The 20318-nt window shown below is 41.6% G+C and overlaps 1 protein-coding gene across 4 annotated transcripts in view; it reads right to left on the bottom strand.

Annotated features, from left to right (window-relative positions):
• CRACD (capping protein inhibiting regulator of actin dynamics) overlaps window positions 1–20318 on the bottom strand; it is a 316726-nt gene that overhangs the window by 36980 nt on the left and 259428 nt on the right. For 3 of the 4 annotated variants that reach the window (XM_082609280.1, XM_082609281.1, XM_082609278.1), the window contains exons 8-10: window positions 9148–9338; window positions 8328–8490; window positions 2–6330 (exon numbers count right to left, since the gene is read on the bottom strand). In XM_082609280.1, the coding sequence (XP_082465406.1) occupies window positions 6170–6330; window positions 8328–8490; window positions 9148–9338 (515 nt within the window). In that variant the 3' untranslated portion in view covers window positions 2–6169. Of the gene's footprint in view, window position 1; window positions 6331–8327; window positions 8491–9147; window positions 9339–20318 lie in introns of those variants that run through there. The other variant, XM_082609279.1, reaches the window with a different exon arrangement.

Genomic DNA, 20318 nt, shown 5'->3' with positions numbered 1-20318 from the left:
CTGTAAAGATTCTGATCTTTCCATCAAATCTGAATGAGAGCCTTGCTGGGAGTATTCCTGGTTGTGGGTTTTTTCCTTTCATCACTTTAAATATGTTGCCCTTCTGGCCTGCAGAGTTTCTGATGAAAAGTCAGCCGATAGCTTTATGGGAGTTCCCTTCTATGTTATTTGTTGTTTTTCCTTGGCTGCTTTTAATATTGTCTCTATCTTTAATTTTTGACATTTTAATTATAATGTGTTTTAGTGTATTCCTTTTTGGGTTAATCTTGTATGGGACTCTCTGTGCTTCCTGGACTTGGATGTCTGTTTCCTTTCCCAGTTTAGGGAAGTTTTCAGTTATTATGTCTCAGATATGTTCTCAGTCCCTTTCTGTCACTCTTCTCCTTGTGGGACCTCTATAATGAGAATATTAGTGCACTCAATGTTGTCCCAGAGGTCTCTTATACTGTCCTCATTTCTTTTCCTTTCTTTTTTCTGTTCAGCATCAATGACTTCCACTACTCTGTCTTCCAGCTCACTGATCTGTTCCTCTGTATTATTTAGTCTACTGTTGATCCTTCTAGTGTATTTTTAGTTTCAGTTATCATGTTCTTCATCTGTTTGGTTATTCTTTAGATTTTCTAGCTCTTTGTTAAAAACTTTTAATTTTCACTCTGTGTATCCATTCTTTTCCCATGTTCTCTGATCATCTTTACAATCACTGCCCTGACCTCTTTCTTGGGTATTTGCCTATCTCCACTTCATTTAGTTTTTCTTGTGGGGTTTTATCTTGTTCCTTCATCTAGAACATGTTCCTCTGTTGCCTCATTTTGCCTAAGTTGCTGTTTGCATTTTTATGTTTCTGGTAGGTTGGTTATGTTTTCTGACCTTGGAGAAGTGGCCTCTGTAGGCGACATCCTATGTGTCCCAGCAGTGCATTCCCCTCTTAACACCCAAGTTATATGCTCTGCTGGTTTTCTGCTATGAGGGCTGTGTGGGTCCTTCTGTTGTGGTGAGCTATGTGGGCCGTCTGGTAGGCTTGGTTGGCCCCTGTTCAGGTTGGTTGCTGAGCCCTGCCCTGTGCAGAGGCTGCTGGCCACTGGGTGGCATGACCAGGTCACAAGGTGGCTGACTGCAGAACCCCAGGGGTCCCAGGGCTAGTGCTGGCTCGCTGGTGGGTAGAGTCAGGGTCTAGAAAACACCGAGGCTGTTGCCCATCCTATGGTGGGTGAAGCCAAGTCCTGGGGTTAGTGCTGGTCTACTGGCAGGCACAGCCAGGTCCTGGAGTCTGGATGCAAGGCCAATGGTCCCAGAGCTGTTGTCAGATCATTGGGGGGAAGGGGGAGGGGCTGTTCCTGACACAGTTGGGTATGGGGTTTGGGATGTCCCAGAGCTTATGTTGGCCTGCTAGTGGCCAGGGCCAGGACCCAGGCCCAGATAGTCCCAGGACATGGTCTGGCCTACTGATGGGCTGGATGGGTCTGCAGCCTGTGGGATTGTGGTTTTCTTGCATCTGGTGTCTGCCCCCTGGTGGCTGAGGCTGGTCCAGAGGCTAGAACTGGCTGCCTGGACAGCACGGCCAGGGCAGGGCTGGGTCTTGGGGCTAAAAACCAGAGGGAGGATTCGACAATGGCCCTTGGCAACACCAATGTCCATGTGGTAGAAGGAACTCCCAAGAATGGCTGCCACCAGTGTCTATGTCCCCAGGGTGAGCTGCAGCTGCCTCCTGCCTCTTTAGAAGACTCTCCAAGATCAGCAGGTAGGTCTAACCCAGGCTTCTATCAAATGACTGCTTTTGCCCTGGGTCCTGGAGCATGTGAGATTTTTGTGTGTGCCCTTTAAGAGTGAAGTCTTTCTTTCCCCCAGCCCTCTGGGACTCCTGAAAGTAAACCTTACTGGCCTTCAAAGCAAAATGCTCTGGAGGCTTGTCTTGCTGGTGCAGGACCCCTGGGCTGGGGAGCCTGATGTGGGGCTCAGACCTCATAGTGCTTTGGGAGAACCTCTGCAATGTAGTTATTCTCCTATATCTGGGTCTTCCTTCCAGGGGTATGGGACTTGACTGTATCACAAATCCTACCCTTCTACCCAACTTGTTGTGTTTCCTTCTTTATGTCTTTAGTTGTAGAAGATCTTTTCTGGAAGGTTCTGGTCTTTTTCATCAAAGGTTATTCTGCAAATAGTTGTGATTTTGGTGTGCCCATGAAAGAAGGTGAGCTCAGGGTCTTTCTATTCCACTGTCTTGGCCAGTCCCTCCAGAATGAATTTTTAAAAGAATATTGAGTCTCTTGCAGAATTACAAAGAGGGCTGGAGCTATATACAGCCAGAAACAATGAATGCCTGAAATCATCATATCATTTTGGCCAGAAGACAGCTGCTGTCCTTGAGGCTCTAAATGCTTATTACCTTATGGCTGACCCCACTAATGCTGGACACTGTTTCCTACCACTGCCAGACTTCCTCACAGTCCCCCCATCTTTTGGTCAGTTGCTCCCAAACCACAGTCCCTTCCAATTTGAAGTGAAACATGTTGTTATGCCCACGAGAGAGTATAGGAAGGTACCTAACAGGCATTTCAACTGTGGTAGGAGGTGAGTGCTGCCCTCTACCAAGACCCATAAGGTAGAGATTTCCGCAAACACAGAAAGGGGATTGAGGCCATGGGTGGCCCAAAAGAACATATCTTCTGCCAGGTTTTAGACCCATGCGGATTCATCTTTAATGTATTAACCACCTGGAGCTCTTGCTAAATGCACATTCCAATTGAGAGGGCTGGAAGGAGCGGGGCTTGGCTTAGCCACACTGGAGACTGAGGCAAAAGGAAAAATCAGTAATACTGACCCTGTCTTTTTTTAAAATTTTGATATTTGTTCATCATGGGATTTGCATTAACCTTGATTTTTAAAATATTGCATTAAAATAGCATTCCTCTTGATTACTTGGTTTTTTGGCACCCAAGGCAAGTGCCTTGCTCACGTCACTCACTTTGCCCTTGTCTGGCCTCGTGAGTCAGTAGGTCTGGTCTGCGGCCCTAAGCTGCGTTTCTCACATGCTCTCGGCTTGTGCCCATGCTGTTGTTCCATGGCCCACGCTTTGAGTAAAGAGGTTGTAGGATCATTTTGTCTGAGATGCCAGACCATTCAATTCCAATTTAGGATTGAGATGATAAACATTTTATTTGTCCCTACTCATTATTTTTCTCCAAAAAGTATCTAGTTAAAAGTGTAATAAGGTACCATATAAAATGCCTTGAAATTTTTCTTTCTCAACAAAAGCTTTGTATAACTACAAGCTTTCTATAGATGGTCATTGAAATCAGTAAAAACTTCAGCTTGAAATTCCATCAGTGCCGAAGATCTTGTGGGTATTTTTTATTGAAAGATCTTTTTCCTTCAATAATGGACATTTTACATTAAAACTTTATACAACCAAAATCTCAAAATAATAATTAAATCACACTAAGGTATTTTTATTGTTAAGTCTCTACTTCATTTTATTGTTGATAAAAATATTGCAAGACACTTGTAACTCTAATGTTTCTGCTTTAAAATAAGCAATTAAAACTAAACATCACAAGAAGAGACAATGAATACATAGTACAATTTGCTAATAACTGGCTAAAATGATAATTTAATAGTAATTCATGTATAAGAAACAATTGCACTTGAAAAATTAAAAAAGTAAAGAAAAAACCTCTAGTTTTGTAATATGTCTTATGAACAGAGGTTAATCATCTATAACATTGCCAGGAGAAGTGTATGTTTGTTTAAATTAAAAAAAAAAAAGCTTGTGGATTTAACTAGCAATCATTCATTTCTTTTAAGTCTTGAATTTTTTATATGCTTTATAGAATTTCCCCCGTAGTTTGTTGTTGATCAGAAAAGACTGCAACACAGCTAAAGCAAAATAACACTTCATTGGTATTTAGTGCAAAGTAGGAGTAATTTTTACATGAAATATTAAACATGTAGCCTTTAGAAGTTGTTGGAAGTAAGTGCTATGACTTACTTCCAGTATACTTTCCTCAGTATACTCTTAAAAAGATTTTGATGGAAATTTTTTAACTGAGGTATTTCTCCTCCTTTGTATGGGATCAGTGGTAGGTAAGCCAGTACAGAGTTGACTTGTCTACCATTCTTTGTTAATGATCTGATTTATTCACCTGTTCTCTGCCATTACTGTGATATTATTCAAAGCTGACAGGATGACAGAAAAAGACAATGCAGAAGAATTAATGTAGCAGTATAATTCCAGGGCTCTAGGTGGAAAAATTCCTATTAAGAAGTGTTATATTAGTGAGGAAATCATTGAAACTAACAAATGTCTACATATTTGATTTAGAAATGAACATCACTGTGGAAAACATGCAGTGGAATATTAATTGCTTCTCATAGCCATAAAAAAAATTAACGTTCCATTGATTCTTAACATTCTGAAGGTCCACTATATATATTAACTCCAACTTGCAAAAGTACAACTATCCACTTCACCACACATGCCAGCTGCTACCATGAGGCTGAGCCATCGTTTCCAGAAAGAAAATGCCTTGTATATGGTAAATAACTTTGCTGTCATCCTTTCTTTAAGGTACATAATAGTGTAACAGCACACTGTCTATTGAGTAAGCATAGAGGAAAATGATACTAATAAAATACTAATGTGTTTTTGTAGGAGAGGAAAAAAGGATGTAATTCCTTCCCCTGCTGCACTAGGCAAAGGATTTGTACTTAGATTTTGAAGTCAGGATTGAAGAAAAAGGTAATATGCCAACACCACGAAATGTAGGTTAGTACCAGCAATGTGTGAGTTTGCTGTATGTCTGTGTGTCATGTAAAGCAAATTTAGGGAAATAAAAGTGAATATATGTGGCTTTTAAATTGCCAAGTCCTTTTTTTTTAATCACATGTATAACAACAAGGCCACTTAAAACTCTGAGATGTTTTTAAAGGTAGCAAGGTGAATGCTCTACATTATAAATGCTATTGAACATTTGACTCTAAATATGAATTACTTGATTATGGTAAAGAAAGAAACTTCCCACAGGAAGTCCTTTAGTACAAAGGCTTCAAATCTTGTCTTACTGTTAACTTTCCCTAAAGATTTAAAAGATTTTCAGAGACATGTAATGTCAATAGACTCTTAAACCCTGTAATAAATGGCTGGTTTGGGGGGTTTATTATTTTTCCTGTCTCACCTTTGCTGCTTTGGGTGATATGAGCCTCCCCTTCAGAGTTTTAAAAACTAGATTACACTAGAAGCAGTGTGTCCCACACTTCTCAACCTCTGTGATATACCGGAAGTCATCTGAAGAGTTTTTACCACAATATACACATCTGGCCCCATCCTCACAGGATCTCTGATGATTGAGTAGGTCTGGGATGGAGCCTGAACTTCTTAAGAACAACTGCACTAGACGGGGATTCTCAGAGACAGAGAATTTGTAGCTTTTTTTTTTTTTTTTTTAATCATTTTAAATAAAAATGTTCCCTAGGAGCCAACTGGGCCAAATGGTTAACGTGTCCTTGAGGAGAGTTGTGGTATAACGGGGCCTGTAGCTCAACAGTGCGGTAGAAGACTCAATGGACTCGCTATCTGTGTTACAGTTTCCTGTTGGGGCAAAATCATGAGAAGCAGACATGGGCAAAGAGTTGGGAGCCAGACTTTTACTTACAATTCCCAGTTACTCACTGCATTCAGGCGAATGGGCACTCTTGTTTATATAAGATCCTTTCACTATTACTATAGAAAAGGGTAGAAATCCCCAAGCACATGGTAAATGGTTTGGAACAAAGAAACAGGAGTACAGAATCAAGAAAACTATTACAAAGATTGGCAAAAGTACATGTTCTGAATGGTGTGTGGGTGTATGTGTGTGGAAGGGCCATGGAATGGGTGTGGCAGGCGCTCGTGAGAAGTTCTCAGTCTGGAGATTTTGCTTCATGTGGTCCCTAGGACAGAATTTTCTCTTTAGAATTAATTAGGAGGACCTCAAGGCACCAGGACCTAGGGCTGTGCAAATACACTCTACAAGGAACACCACCAGTTCAGTTTCTGAACATTATTTTAGAGCCTATAAAACATGCTGCTTTTCCCTAGCTTCGTTTCTTTCTTTACCTCATATAAAAAATAAATAAATAAAAAGGGCAAGAGAAAAGCCAATAACTGGCAGTAGGAATGGATAAGAGTCACTCTTTACTTAATAATCTGTGGACAGTCGCTCCAGGCCTTGGCTTTCCTTTTGGCCAAAGCCAGCCAGGCTGGTTCTGTTGACACGGGGGCAGCGTCTGGGGTAGAGAATCTCTTTGTGACTTCTTTCACCAGTGGTGCTGGGGGAGCCGAATCAGAGATCTCCACTAGATTGCATTTTGAAGGAAAAGGAGAGAGGAATAAGTCAGAGCCATATTTTGATTTAGCAGAAGTATGAGATTCAGAAAGGAAAACCCAGGGAAACACTGGGTATCTTTGGCGAGAAGAATTAGAGAAAGAAAGCTACGTGATCATAACTTACATACAGAATTACGGTGATCACAGTGCAGTCGATTCTAATTTCAGAGAATTTCTAGAAACCTAATTTTCTCTGTGCACAGAAGCTATGCCTGTGTGATAATAATAAGAGGTAAATTCTGTGATTCTAGGCATACAACCAGTCAATTTCATGAAGAAAAAGCTTAAACCAAGTAGTTTGAAGTTTGAACCTGCTAGCTGGTGAGGTTAAAAGCTACCTCCTCTACCAAGCATGCCCTGGGTCCCTCCTCCTTCTGAGGCCCATGGATCCCGCCAGCTCTTATCACTCAGACTCGTCTAACAATTCCTTTGCATCCTATCACTATTTATCAGACCTTAGAGGCTTTGTGTGGTGAGCATTCCCATCTTATCTTTGGGTCTTATTGTAGGCAATGGCCTACAAAATACTGAAAAGACAAAAACTTCAGAAGAAGGCTTGCTTTATTAAGGTGGAGCCAGCTCTGAATTGCATTAACCCTTTGGTGCTTCTAAGAAATCAGGCAGACAGGTTGATCTCTTTGACTTTGGAGCTTTCACTATTCTGCAAGAATTCTCTCTTGACACACACCAATATGATGTTTAGAATCCTTAATTCCTGGGTATAAGATCAAACGAAATAATGCCCTTGGAGGTTCTTGAGAAAATGCTCCAAAGTGGTTTTCAAATATAAAGTTTTTTTCTCCTCACCAAATAGTAAATATAGCTTTAATAGTGAGACCTCTTTACATTTTCAGACCTCAGCTAGCAGGTATCCAAGGCATAAAAAAATCTTGGGTCCGGAAGTTGGGTGTCCTCCGAGGAACAGGGCTGCCTAGTGGGAAAACAGATGCCCTAATAACCCCTGAGAGGAAGTTCTTTCAGACTCTCCATCCTCCAAGTGATATGTAACACGGAAATAGTTACAAACATTATTGGATCATTTTATCTTTTAACAGAATAAAGAGTTGTTTTTTTTAATGTGCATGTGTCTCCTATGTGTCATGAACATATAAACACTGCTGTTGTTAATTAACATCAAGGACTTAGAGCGCAACAACCTTGCTCTGTAAAGTCACACCTGGGTCAGAAATTTGCTGTCTGAAATCACATCCGTGAGAAGGGACCAGGGACCACCCCACTTTTGCCTGGAGCATCTGAGCCACTTAGATGACCATGATTCAGAGAAACAATTTCCATTTCCAACTGGAGCACAGCTCCAGGTAGGGGTTTTCCAATACAGCTTCCTCACATTTACCTTAAGTTTGTGGTGTCAAAGGAAACAGGCTCCTGAGTCCACTTTTCAGCTCAGGCTTGATATCAACTACTTTGCTTTGAGTCACTGCTTCATTTAAATTTTACCTAAAATTCACCCTTTCCCCTGAATCCTAATATAATCTTATCTCTTGTTTTGTTTAGAAGGTTCTTGTGGTGTGCAGTCTTCCTTGCTGCAGGAAGTTAATAAACCTAATTGTGTTGGACTACAGGCAGTGGAGTTGGAGAGGGCTCATATCACCTTGTTAAAGGTTCAGGAATTTAACGAGTCACTTGATATCACATTAGTAGCCTGAAATTAGCCATGGTTGGGAGTATTTACACCACAGCAAATACTACAAATCAGAGGTCTCTCCACTCCCTGAAGAACTGATTGTTAAAAGTTTATCATCACACCACTGATTGTGGGTGAGTTTCTGATGATCTTTATCAGGCGAGCTTTATCATTGTCAGAGTTGATGAATGGGGCTGTGAGACAGCTTGTGCTCTGAAATGCCTAAAATGCTGTGCTAGTTATGACACTAGAGGAAATAAAACACACCCTAAGAAGAAAAACCTTTAAGTACGGTTAAACAGAAATGGACCTGTTCTCTACCTGTCACAGATGTAGGAAGAGTGTTGGCCTTTTTCAGCTGTTCTCGGCGCTCGAGCCTGGACGCTGTTGTCTCTGGCTTCTTCTCTTCTGGCTGAGCGGTGGACTTGTGCAGGGAACCAGCTCTGCTGACACTGCTGCTTCCAGGCTGCGGGCTGACGCTGACCTGGGAGGACAGAGAAAGTCAGGGGGAGACTGACCATGCAAGGCAAGGCCTTGGAGGCTTCCATTGGCCAGCCCCCCGTTCTCTGCTCCCAGAGGAGGGGCCAGACTGCACGGGGGAGCAGTGTGTGCTCAAGCACGGAGCCGCTCAGTGCAAATGTCCCAAAGAGGGGATGCTACATACTTTCCCAGAAGAGCCCTTCAAATTAACTATACCGTCAGGGCCACAGAGCAAGATTCCTAATTTCCTCTCGACTCACTGCTCAAATAAAATGCTTTTTGTATTTCTCATATAACCTATGTGAGCGGATTCTGCCAAATCAGGCTAACCTAAGAGCATAAGGAAACCAAATTTCTAACCTAAAACACCTCCTTGTCTTAACAGTGGTCAGCTTATTTATTGCTCTACTGTCTTAAGTATTCTCCACCACTCTAAGCTAGCCTTGTTTTGTTATTGTTGTTGTCTTAAAGTCCTCTGAACTAAAAGAGCCAAGCTCAGGAATTCCCTGGCGGTCCAGTGATTAGGACTTGGCCCTTTCACTGCCGGGGCCCAGGTTCAGTCCATGGTTGGGGAACTAAGATCCCACAAGCTGTGCGGCGCAGCCAAAAAAAGAGCCAAGCTCAGGAAAACAAAGTTAAAGCTGAAGACTAAGCTACTTACGTTTTCTTTGGAGAGCTTTTCTGCCTGTTTGGCCTCCCTGGCTTGCTTCCTCTCCTCTCGAGTCGCTTGCTGCTCCCGAAACCCCTTCTGCTTTTGCAGTGCCAACGTTATCCACAGTGGCTGCGCGGTTTCAACTTTCTCCGCAAGTTTGGAGCCGTCTAAAGAGTGTCTGCTCTGAAGCGTCGGCTTTTCTGTGGGAAAAAAGACTGTGATATTGTGATGTACAGTAAGAAATACATATTTGGTCCTCGTCCCTGTTTCTGGCACAGAACTAAAACCCTTGCAGTTTCCTAAGTGATGAAAGCATAAAGGTGTCTTCTGTTCTGCTAATAAGGTAACTTTTGGAAAGCACCTAAAGATGGAGGTTGGTTGCCAATAGAACCAATCATGTGATTAGAGGGCTAGAACTTTTAGTCCCACCCCCAAGCTCTCGGGGAGGGGCGAAGGGTTGGAGGCTGAGTTCAATCACCCATGGCCAATGATTTAATTGATCACGACTATGTGATGAAGCCTCCATAAAAAGCCAAAAGGACTGGTAAGGAGAGCTTCTGAGTTGGGAACACATGGAGGTGCTGGGAGAGTGACTAGCTCCAAAAGCATGGAAGCTCTATGCCCCTTTCCCCATTCATCTCTTCCATCTGGCTGTTCCTGAGCTCTATTCTTTATATATAAACTTATTTATATATAAACTAGTAAGCAAAGTGGTTCCCTGAGCCCCTCTAGCAAATTAATTGAGCAACGTAAATTTGCAATTGACATTTAATTAGATGGGGGCAGTCTGGTAGGACTGAGCCCATAAACTGTGCAATCTGATGCTATCTCCAGGTAGAAAGTCAGGACTGAGAGAAGTGAGTTGAATTGACACCAGCTGGTGTCAGAGAATTGTTTGGAGGTGTGGGCATCCACCCCCCACATCTCCCCAACAGAGTCAGTAAAAAATCAGATGTGCATTGAAACTAACTACTCACTTGTCTCAGTCCCTCATCCCCTAAAACTTGTGACAGTCATCAGGCCAAGAAATAGTCAACTATCCCTTTCTAACACAAACACGGTGCCAATACCTGAGTGACTGCACTGGGTGGGAAAGTAATATCTTCGATCAGTGGAAAAAAAACAGGAGCATGTGTCTCCCCTCAAAATGGAAGAAAAAATAGTCTCAAGTGTCAAAAAACCTCAGGCCTACAGAGGACCCAGGTAGTTATTTGATTCATTGTCCTGTTTTTATCTATTGCTTTTTAAAATTTTTTTCAATGGAAACTTCTCCATGTCCCCACCCACCCCCCCTCCATCCAAACAAGTGGAATCCCAACGTATGAAAGAGGAAAAGGGGACACTGCAGCCTAGCGGGGCTGCTGAGGGCACCAGGACTCTGAGGAACACAGTGGGAAGCTGCGATTTTGGTCCAATGCCCTCATTTTTGTTGTTTTAATTTTTTATTTATTTACTTATTTACTGGCACACTGGGTGGCGTGTGAAACTTCCACAACCAGGGATGGAACCCGTGCCCCCTGCAGTGGAAGCACAGAGTCTTAACCACTGGACCGCCAGGGAAGTCCCCAATGCCCTCATTTGATAGATTTGAGTACTTGGGTCCATAACCATCAATTGCAGCGACCACGGTCACCCAGCAGTTAGCGCACGGGCTGAAGCCTGAGCCTAGGACTTCTGACTTCCAGTCTGTGCTTTTATTGTGGTGGACTGTCTTGCTTATGCAACTGGGGGCAACAAACTTCCCAGGTAGATGGGGTCAAACACTGAGTAGTAACTGGGCTCTGGAATTGAGCAGACCTGGGTTTGACCTTACGTGACCTTAGAAAAGCTACTTAACCTCTCCAAGCTTTCATTTTCTAATCCATAAAATGGAGATGAGAATGGCACATGCCTCATCAGGCTGATGTGAAGATTAAAAGAGGTCCTCGGTATGAAAACATTTAGAATAGTGCTTGGCATGTAGTAACCGCTCTACAAAAGTGAGTGTTCTTGTTACTCATGTCTGTGAGACAATGATCCCCACTCCCCTTCTACTCCCCAAGTAAAAATTACACGCTTTTAGAGATAACCATTCTGGCATTGGCATTGAATCCTTTACTATCTCCAAGGGAAAGGGCCCATTCTAGTCCTGTTCTTTGAAACCAAACAGAAGTCTACACTTTGATCCAGACCTTACCAAACAGGGCTTTCAGTTAAGTGAACTTCATATTGAGGAGAAAGAACCAAAATAAGTTCGAATTGGGAATTCAAGCACAAAAATTCAGGCAGATCCTTAATTTTCTACAACTCTTAGATCTATAATACTGTACAAAGAATTCATATAATGAGCCTTGCGAATTGTAATATTCCTAACCAAATAAGGATTCAGTTATGATCTAACATAGGAAAGAAAACTGACACATTTCAGAAGTATTTTTTTAAAAAACTAAAACTGAAACTGAATGGAGTTTTTGATTCGGTAACCAGAAAATCAAAAAATATTTACCACTTCGAGCATTCTACTTAACTGAGAAGCTTTACGTACATTGGAACGAAATGAGTTTCACCTTTTTACTCAAGGGCTGTGTAACACCTGTGTGTAAAATGGCTGAAAACCAAATTCCTCAGATCTAAGTGATTTCCATTTAAAGCAATTATGTAAAAGAGAGTCTCACCTGAACTTGCTTGGGAAGGTCATTCAAGCAACAGGCCAGTTTCCTGCCAACAACTTTGACTGGGTTTATCACAAGGGTTGAAATACCTTTAAAGCATAATTGCCTAAACTTACGGTTGACTAAAATAATTTGAAAAGATAAATCTCTAGCCAGATTTTTATCTTCTTAGATCTGTAGTTTGAATAGTACATCCTGGAGTTATGGACCAGACTCTTTGAAAGGCTGTAACATAATATGTATTAAGGGCCTAACAGGTCTGGATTGTAGTTGGGGATCAATAAACAGAAAACAGGATGTTAAAATGGGACTCATGCCTGAGTTTCAGCCAGGGATGCCCCAAAAGGTCATAACAAATAATTAATGGCACTTACTCCCGTGTTCAGAACTGATGTGCTTGATCACCTACTCAGGACTAGCCAACGAGGTGACCAGAACAGCCACCTCAAGGTCCTAGGAAAATCAGAGCTGAGGCAGAAGCAGCCAGAGTAGAGAATTTCTTTGAAAAACACTGTTGGAGCATGGTGTGTTCCCACGTCCTCTCCCCAGCAGAGAAAAAGGGGCTAAGCCAAGTGAGAGGATCTCTAATGAGACCACTCAGACAAACCCCTGGAGTCTGTGGGGCACAGACTTGAGGTTCTATTCACACCAGGAAAAGTCCAAAGGCAAGGACAGTGGCTGCCAGGTGCCTGGAGAAGAGGTGTTTGTGCTGGGAAGACATCTGTTACTGAGTGATGCTTGAGGTTCAGGTGCTAGTCATGTGGATGGGAGAGAGAGGGGCAGTCTGGAGGGGAACCAGGGACCCAGGGCTGCCTGGAGGAGGCACCACTGAAGTAAGGGAATTGCAGGAGGAAAAAGAGCCCAGGTGGCACACGAGGGGTCTGAGGAACACACAGAAGAATCAGTACTGAACATGCCCCAAGAGCAGTGAACGTTGCTGCCTCACCTCTCTCCCTTCCTTCGCTCCAGCTATGGAGCCTGTTTCTGGGCCAGGAGGAAGGGCAGAAGTCGACCATGCCTGCATCCCCACTTTAGGCGTTTCAGCCCAAAGCAGGCCAAATTAGGAGGGAGACACTTAGTTTGAAATACTGTTTGGAGTTTGATTATGACACTGGAGGCAGCATATTAATTACTAACATGAGATAGTTGTTACTAAAGGTGCCTAGAGGACTTTTTACTATCAAAAAGTAACTGAAAAGATAGAAAGAACTCCAACTCAACAACAACTAAAAAACCCAATTAAAAAATGGGCAAGGGACTTAAACGGACATTTCTCCTAAAAAGACAAATGACCAACAGCGTATGAAAAGGTGCTCATCATTCATCATCAGGGAAATGCAATCAAAACCACAATGAGGTATCACCTCACATCTGTGAGAATGGCACGTGTGTGTGTGTGTGTGTGTGTGTGTGTTTATCTCCCAGAAAATAACAAGCATTGATTAGAATGTGGAGAAATTAGAACGCTTGAGTGATGCTGGTGGGATATAAAATGGTGCAGCCACTATGGAAACAGTAGGGTGGTTCCTCAAACAATTAAAAATAGAATTACCATATGATCCAGCGATTCCACTTCTGGGTATTTATCCAAAAGAATTGAAAACAGGATCTAGAAAAGATATTTGCACATCCACGTTCATAGCAGTGCTATTCACGAAAACCAAGAGGTGGAAGCAACCCAAATGTCCATCAACAGATGAATGAGTAAACAAAATGTGGTGTATACATACAATGGGATATTATTCAGCCTTAAAAAGGAAGGAAATTCTAATAGATAACTAATGAGAACCTATTGTATAGCACAAGGAACTCTACTCAGTGCTCTGTGGTGCCCTAACTGGGAAGGAAACCCAAAAAAGAGGGGATACAGGTATACATATAGCTGATTCACTTTGCTGTACAGCAGAAACTAACACAACATTCTAAAGCAACTATATGCCAATAAAAATTAATTTAAAAAAGGAAATTCTGACACATGCTACAATATGGACAAACCTTAAAAACATTATGTTTAGTGGAAGAAGCCAGTCACAAAAGGACAAATACTGCATGATTCCACATATATGAGGTATCTAGAGTAGTCAGATTCATAGAGACAGAAAGTGAAACAGTGGCTGCCAGGGGCTGGGGGAGATGAAAACGGGAATTGATTAATGGATATAGAGTTTCAGTCTTGCAAGACGAAAAAGTTCTGGAAATTGGTTGTACAACAATGTGAATGTAGCATTACTGAACTATACACTGAGAAATGGTTAAGATAGTAAATTTTACATTATGTATTTTTCACCACAATAAAAAATACTTGTAAAAGTGACTGAAAGAATTATGCCCAAGATATTATCCAAGAGATGGGGGGAAAATGAGCAAAACAGCCAAATAAAAAAAATGTAAACAAAACAAGGTTTTGCTAAATTCTATGGAATTTTTGAACAATTTTTGAACAAATATATGACTATGGTCATTCAGTCCAAGAAGTAACATTAGGAACATTTATGTAAAAAGTGTTTCTAGAGGCTTAATTACAGCATTTTACAAATACCAGGTGAGAATTACAGCAAGAAGTCCTAGGGTAACAAATGGGAAGATCATTTAACCCGGGAAAGAACTCCTCATCCAGGTTTTACCACTGTGAGGAACAGGCAAGTCACCTAACTTTTTGGATGTTGATGTCCTCATCTGTAAAATGGAGCCAGGACAATCCACACGTGCTGTGCGATTAAATGAGATGGTGTAAACAAAAGCAGTTTGTAAGCGATTAAGCACAAAGGATGACTGTTGTTGCAATTTTCCAGAACAGTAAAATCCCTAACTTCAGTCAAGGTTTTAAAAGACAGAGAAGTTCTTTGTTAATTGCATAATTTTTTAATGGGGGAGTTCAAAGTGTCTAATTAAAATTTTATTTTGTGACAATGCTTAAACCTATTCTCTTTCATTCTAAACTCACTGGATGAGGAGAACCATAGCCAGCCCACTCAAGTTCCCCCCTCTAGGTTCTGGGGAGATGAGCAAGTGCCTCCTGGCATCTAATCACTGCTCCTGTAGGTCACTTCTTGGAGAAAGGACCACTTAGTATCTGTTCTACCCACTGGAAGGAGGTGAGAATCTCAGAATGAGATGATATCTGGCGGTATCTATAATCAAAGCATTGGAGGACAGACACTGGGGGATTATCATTGCTATTTCCATTCCCACTGGAGTGGGTTCAGTCAATGCCTTCCCAGGGCCTTGGCCCACGTATTGGTCCTTGCTGACCTCCACCTAGGGAACGGAGACCTCTTTCTAAATCGGTGTCTCCAAAAAAAAGTGTGTGTGTGCCTTAAAGGATGTGCAAGGCAATTCACTGAGAGTGAAGAAAGAAAAGATTAAAATTTCTATTTACCTATTTTAAAATCTAGAAATAATAGAATCGAACTTTTCTAATACTGAGTACCCAGATGCAGACAACCTCACTCAGCCCATGTATCAGAAGGCCGTGTATAACAAATGGTATGTTTAAGGACTCTGGAGGCAGGGAGGGATCGAGATGGCAGAGTAGGAAGATGTAGAGCTCTCACCTCCTGCCACAAACACATTAAAAATACATCTACATGCAGAACACTTTTCATGGAACACTAGCTGGAAACCGGCAGAAGAACTCCTATACAACCAAAGCTACAAGAAAGATTTCCACAGGACTGGGTAGGATGGACAAAAAGGCATAGGGTTGGGACTCCTGCCCCTGAGAGGGATCTGAAAGGAAGAGCAGGTCTGTATGGGCGGACCCTTGCCCTGGGGAGCCAGCAGGTTGAGCCACAGACTGGGCATCCCAATCCTAGTGTTGTACATGGAGGAGACAAGTCCCCTTGGCTGCCGGGAGAACCTCTGGGACAGACAGAAGGGCTGGAGAGGCCTAGACTCTACTCGTGAGGAGTGTGCATGCACTGGCTGGTCAACAATCATGGTGGAGAGAACTCTGCACTGGTGGCTGCCACCTTGCTGCACTCCCCAGTCTGAGCTGGGTGAACACCCCAGCCCCACTCACTCCACACCACCGCTTGGCGTGAAACCTGGGCCAACTGGCCCCCTGGGGAAAGACTCAGTCTGGCTACACAGAGACAGACTGGGGACCCTGGGTGTGATCCGGTGGGGTGGTGGTCACTGTCAGTGTGCGCTCAGGTGGCCCTACAGAAGCATGCCGCAGTTTGTCTCCCAGGCTAGCAAGAGCTCCCCACCCGCTCCACACTGCAGCTTGGCTCTGGATCTGGGGCAGACAGGTCCTAGGAGAAACCTGCCACAGAGGCAGCCCGGATTTCTGGTGGCAGCACAGCCATCTCAATTCCTGCAGCCACAACACCCGGGTCCCCAGCCCCAGCCTACTCCACACCACAGCCTTGCACCGGATCGAGGATGACCACAACAGGGGAAGGGATGTAACCCTGGGCTGCGTCTGAGCAGAGCCGTGGACGCCTACAGATGAGGTGCACAGGTCCTCTGGACGTGTGGGTCTCACTTGCTTCAGCAATCCCCTCCTTTGGGGAAGAGCATACACTAAAGGGGAACAGAGCCTGATCGAGCCCAACCCCACAAGGCTACTCCAACAACTGGGGAGCAGACCTCGCTGCTAACAGGGTGGCAAGAGCCACAGAGCAGAGAGGAAGTCCCATCTCACACCCTGCATAGGCTTTAGATCCCCCAACACCAACGACACCCTTTCTCAAGGTGATAACGGCCAGCACACCCTGAAGAAAGGCATGGCTGGCATCCATATCAAACCAGGCCTCATACCAAAGACACTGGACACACACAATCTACACAGGGGTGCTCCCATGTAAAAACACTCCTTCAAGACCACAACAGATAATGTTTCTCCTACATGCACAGAGAGAGAGAAAGTAAAATGAAAAGGCAGAGGAACTACTCCCAATTAAAAGAGCAAAAGAAACTCCATGAAAGAACAAATAATGAAACAGAGCTCACCAGTCTACCAGACCCCAGTTCAAAAAGGTGGTAATAAAAATGCTAACTGAATTAAGAAAGACTATTAATAGAAATGCAGATCACTTTAACAGGAACTAGAAATTACAAAGATGAACCAATGAAAAATAGATAATTCAACTGCCAAGATTAAAAAAAAAAAAGGTAATCTCGATGCAATGAATAGATGACCAAATGACACAGAAGAATAAGTGACCTGGAAGATAGAACAATGGAAATCACCCAATCAGAACATGAGACAGAAAAACAAATGAAAAAAAAAAAAAAAAGAAAGAAAGCAACTAGGATTTCCCTGGTGGTCCAGTGGTTAAGACTCTGCACTTCAAATGCGGTGGTGGGGGTGGGGGGCCTGGGTTCAATCCCTGGTTGGGGAACTAAGATGCCACATGCTGCGTGGTGTGGCAAAAAAGAAAAAAAGCAACATACAAGACCTATGGTATATATAAAACTTGCCAGCCTATGCGTAATAGGGGTTCTAAAAGGAGAAGTGGGAGAGAAGGGGATAAAATATGTATTTGAAAAAACTATGGCTGAAAACTTCCCAAAGTTAAAGAAGGAAACAGAAATCCAGGTACAAGAAGCTCAGAGGGTCCCAAGCACGATGAATCCAAACAGAACCACAAGAAGACATATCATAATTAAAATGGCAAAAGTTAAAGAGAGGATTCTAAAGGCAGCAAGAGAAAAACAGACTCATTTACAAGGGAATCACCATAAGGCTATGAGCTGATTTCTCTGCAGAAATTTTGCAGGCCAGAAGGGAGTGTAATAATATATTCAAAGTCCTGAAAGGGAAAAACTTGCAACCTAGGATACTCTTCCCAGTAAGATTATCATTTAGAATAGGAGGAGAGATAAAGAATTTCTCAGACAAGCAAAAACAAAGAATTCAGCAATACTAAACTTACTCTAACAGAAATATTGAAGGGTCTTCTCTAAATAGAAAAGAAGCAAGAATCTGTAGGAAAGGGAAAATCATGATAGGAAAGGTGAACCTAGAGTAAGGATTGAAGATTACCTAAATAATCCAGTACTTACTCTAACAAAGAAACAAAAATAACAAAGAAACAAAAAAAATTGTAAAAGCAATTATAACTACAATAAACAGTAAAAGGATAAGCATGAAGATGTAAAATAGGACAGCAAAATCACAAAATGTGAGGGAGGGGAGTATAAAACTAGATCTTTTAAAATGTATTTGAACTTGAATGACTATCAGTTTAAAGCACGCAGATACAGTTATGGGTCAACATATAGGAACTCCATCATAACCACATATCAAAAACATACCATAGATTCATGAAAACCAAAAATAAAGGAACTGAAGCATACTACAAAAGAAAATCATCAAACCACAAAAGGAAAAACAAAAAGAAGATGAATGAAAAAGAACTATAAAAACAATTGGGAAACAAAGATTAAAATGGTAATAAGTACATGCCTATCAATAATTACTTTATGTCAAATGTCAAAGGACTAAATGCTCTGATCAAAGACACAGAGTGGCTGATTGGATAAAAAAAATAAGAACCTACAATATGCTGCCTACAGGAGACCCCCTTCAGGGCAACAATCATACATAAAGTGAAGGGATGGAAAAAGATATGTCATGCAAGTGGAAACAACAAGAAAGGGGCGGGGGGCGGGGGGGGAAGGTGGGTCGGTAGCAATACTCATATCAGACAAAACAGACTTTAAAACAAAGTCCATAAAGAAAGACAAGGGCATTATATAATGATAAAGGGATCAATACAAGAAGAGGATAGTACACTTGTTAACATATACTCACCTAATATAGAAGCACCTAAATAAATAAAGCAAATACTAACAGACATAAGGGGAGAAATGGACAATAATACAATAATAGTAGGAAACTCACACCCCACTGACATCAGCTGTCAGACCTTCCAGACAGAAAATCAACACGGCAAGAGTTCCTAAATGACACACTAGACCAGTTGGACTTAAATGATATCTACAGGACACTATATCCAAAAAAAGCAGCATACACATTCTTTTCAAATGCATGTAGAAAGTTCTCTAGGAAATACCACATACTAGGTCACAAAACAAGCCTCAACAACTTCAAAAGGACAGAAATTACATCAAGCCTATTTTCTGACCACAGCAGTATGTAACTAGAAATCAATTACAGAAAGCAAAATGGGAAAAGAACAATGTGGAGACTAAACAACATGCTATTAAAAAACTAATGGGTCAATGATGAAATCAAAGAAGAAATCAGAAAATACCTCAAGACAAATGAAAATGAAAACACAACTTAACAAAATCTATGGGATGCAGAAAAGACGTTCTAACATGGATGTTGATAGCGATACAGGCCTTCCTCAATAAACAAGAAAAACCTCAAATAAACAACCTAACCTACCACCTACAAGAATTAGAAAAAGAACAAATAAAGCCCAAAGTCAGTGGAAGGAAGGAAATAATAAAGATTAGAGAGGAAGTAAATAAAATAGATTTATAAAAACTAGAAAAGATCAATAAAACCAAGAGCTTATTTTTTGAAAAGATAAACAAAAATTGACAAACCTCTAGCCAAGCTCAACAAGAAGAAAAGAGAGGACTCAAACAAAGTAAGAAATGAAAGAGGAGAAATAACCAATATCACAGAAACAAAAAATCATAAGAGAATACTATGAAAAGTTATATGCCAACTTAGAAGAAACTGGACAACTTAGAAGAAATAAAAAAATTTCTAGAAAAATTTCTCAGCCTGCTAAGACTGAGTCGAGAAGAAACAGACAATTTGAACAGACTGAACACTAGAAGTGAAATAAAATCTGTAATTTAAAAACAAAAACTCCCTACAAAAGTCAAGGACCAGATGCCTTCACTGGAGAATTCTACAAAACATATAAAGAACTTAAACTGATCCTTCTCAAACTATTCCCCCAAAATTGAAGAGGAGGGAACACTCCCAAATTCATTCTATGAGGCCACCGTTACCCTAATACCAAAACCAGACAAAGACACTACAAAAAAATTACAGTCCAATATCTTTGATGAATATAGATGCAAAAATCCTCAACGAAGTGTTAGCAAATGAATCCAATGATACATAAAAAGGATTGCACACCATGATCAAGTTGGATTCATTCCAGGGTCACAAGGATGATTCAACATACACAAAAATCAATGTGATACACCACATTAACAAAAGGAAAGACAAAAATCACATGATCATCTTAACAGACACAGAAAAAATATTTGACAAAATTCAACATCCATTCACATCAAAAACTCTCATCAAAGTGGGTATAGAGGGAACATACCTCAACGTAATAAAGGCCATTTACGACAAACCCACAACCAACATCATACTCAACAGTGAAAAGCTGAAAGCCTTCCCACTAAATTCAGGAACAAGACAAGACTCTCACCACTTCTATTCAACATAGCATTGGAAGTACCAGTCACAGTAATCAGACCAGAAAAAGAAGTAAAAGGTATCCAAATTGGAAGGGAAGAGGTAAAATTGTCACTATTTACAGATGACATGATACTCAATATAGAGAATCCTAAAGTCTCCAT

Source organism: Mesoplodon mirus, assembly GCF_964341445.2.
Source record: "Mesoplodon mirus genome assembly, chromosome: 2".
NCBI lineage: Eukaryota > Metazoa > Chordata > Mammalia > Artiodactyla > Ziphiidae > Mesoplodon > Mesoplodon mirus.
Note: the sequence above shows the minus strand (reverse complement) of the source record. Positions and strands in the feature narration are given on the sequence as shown.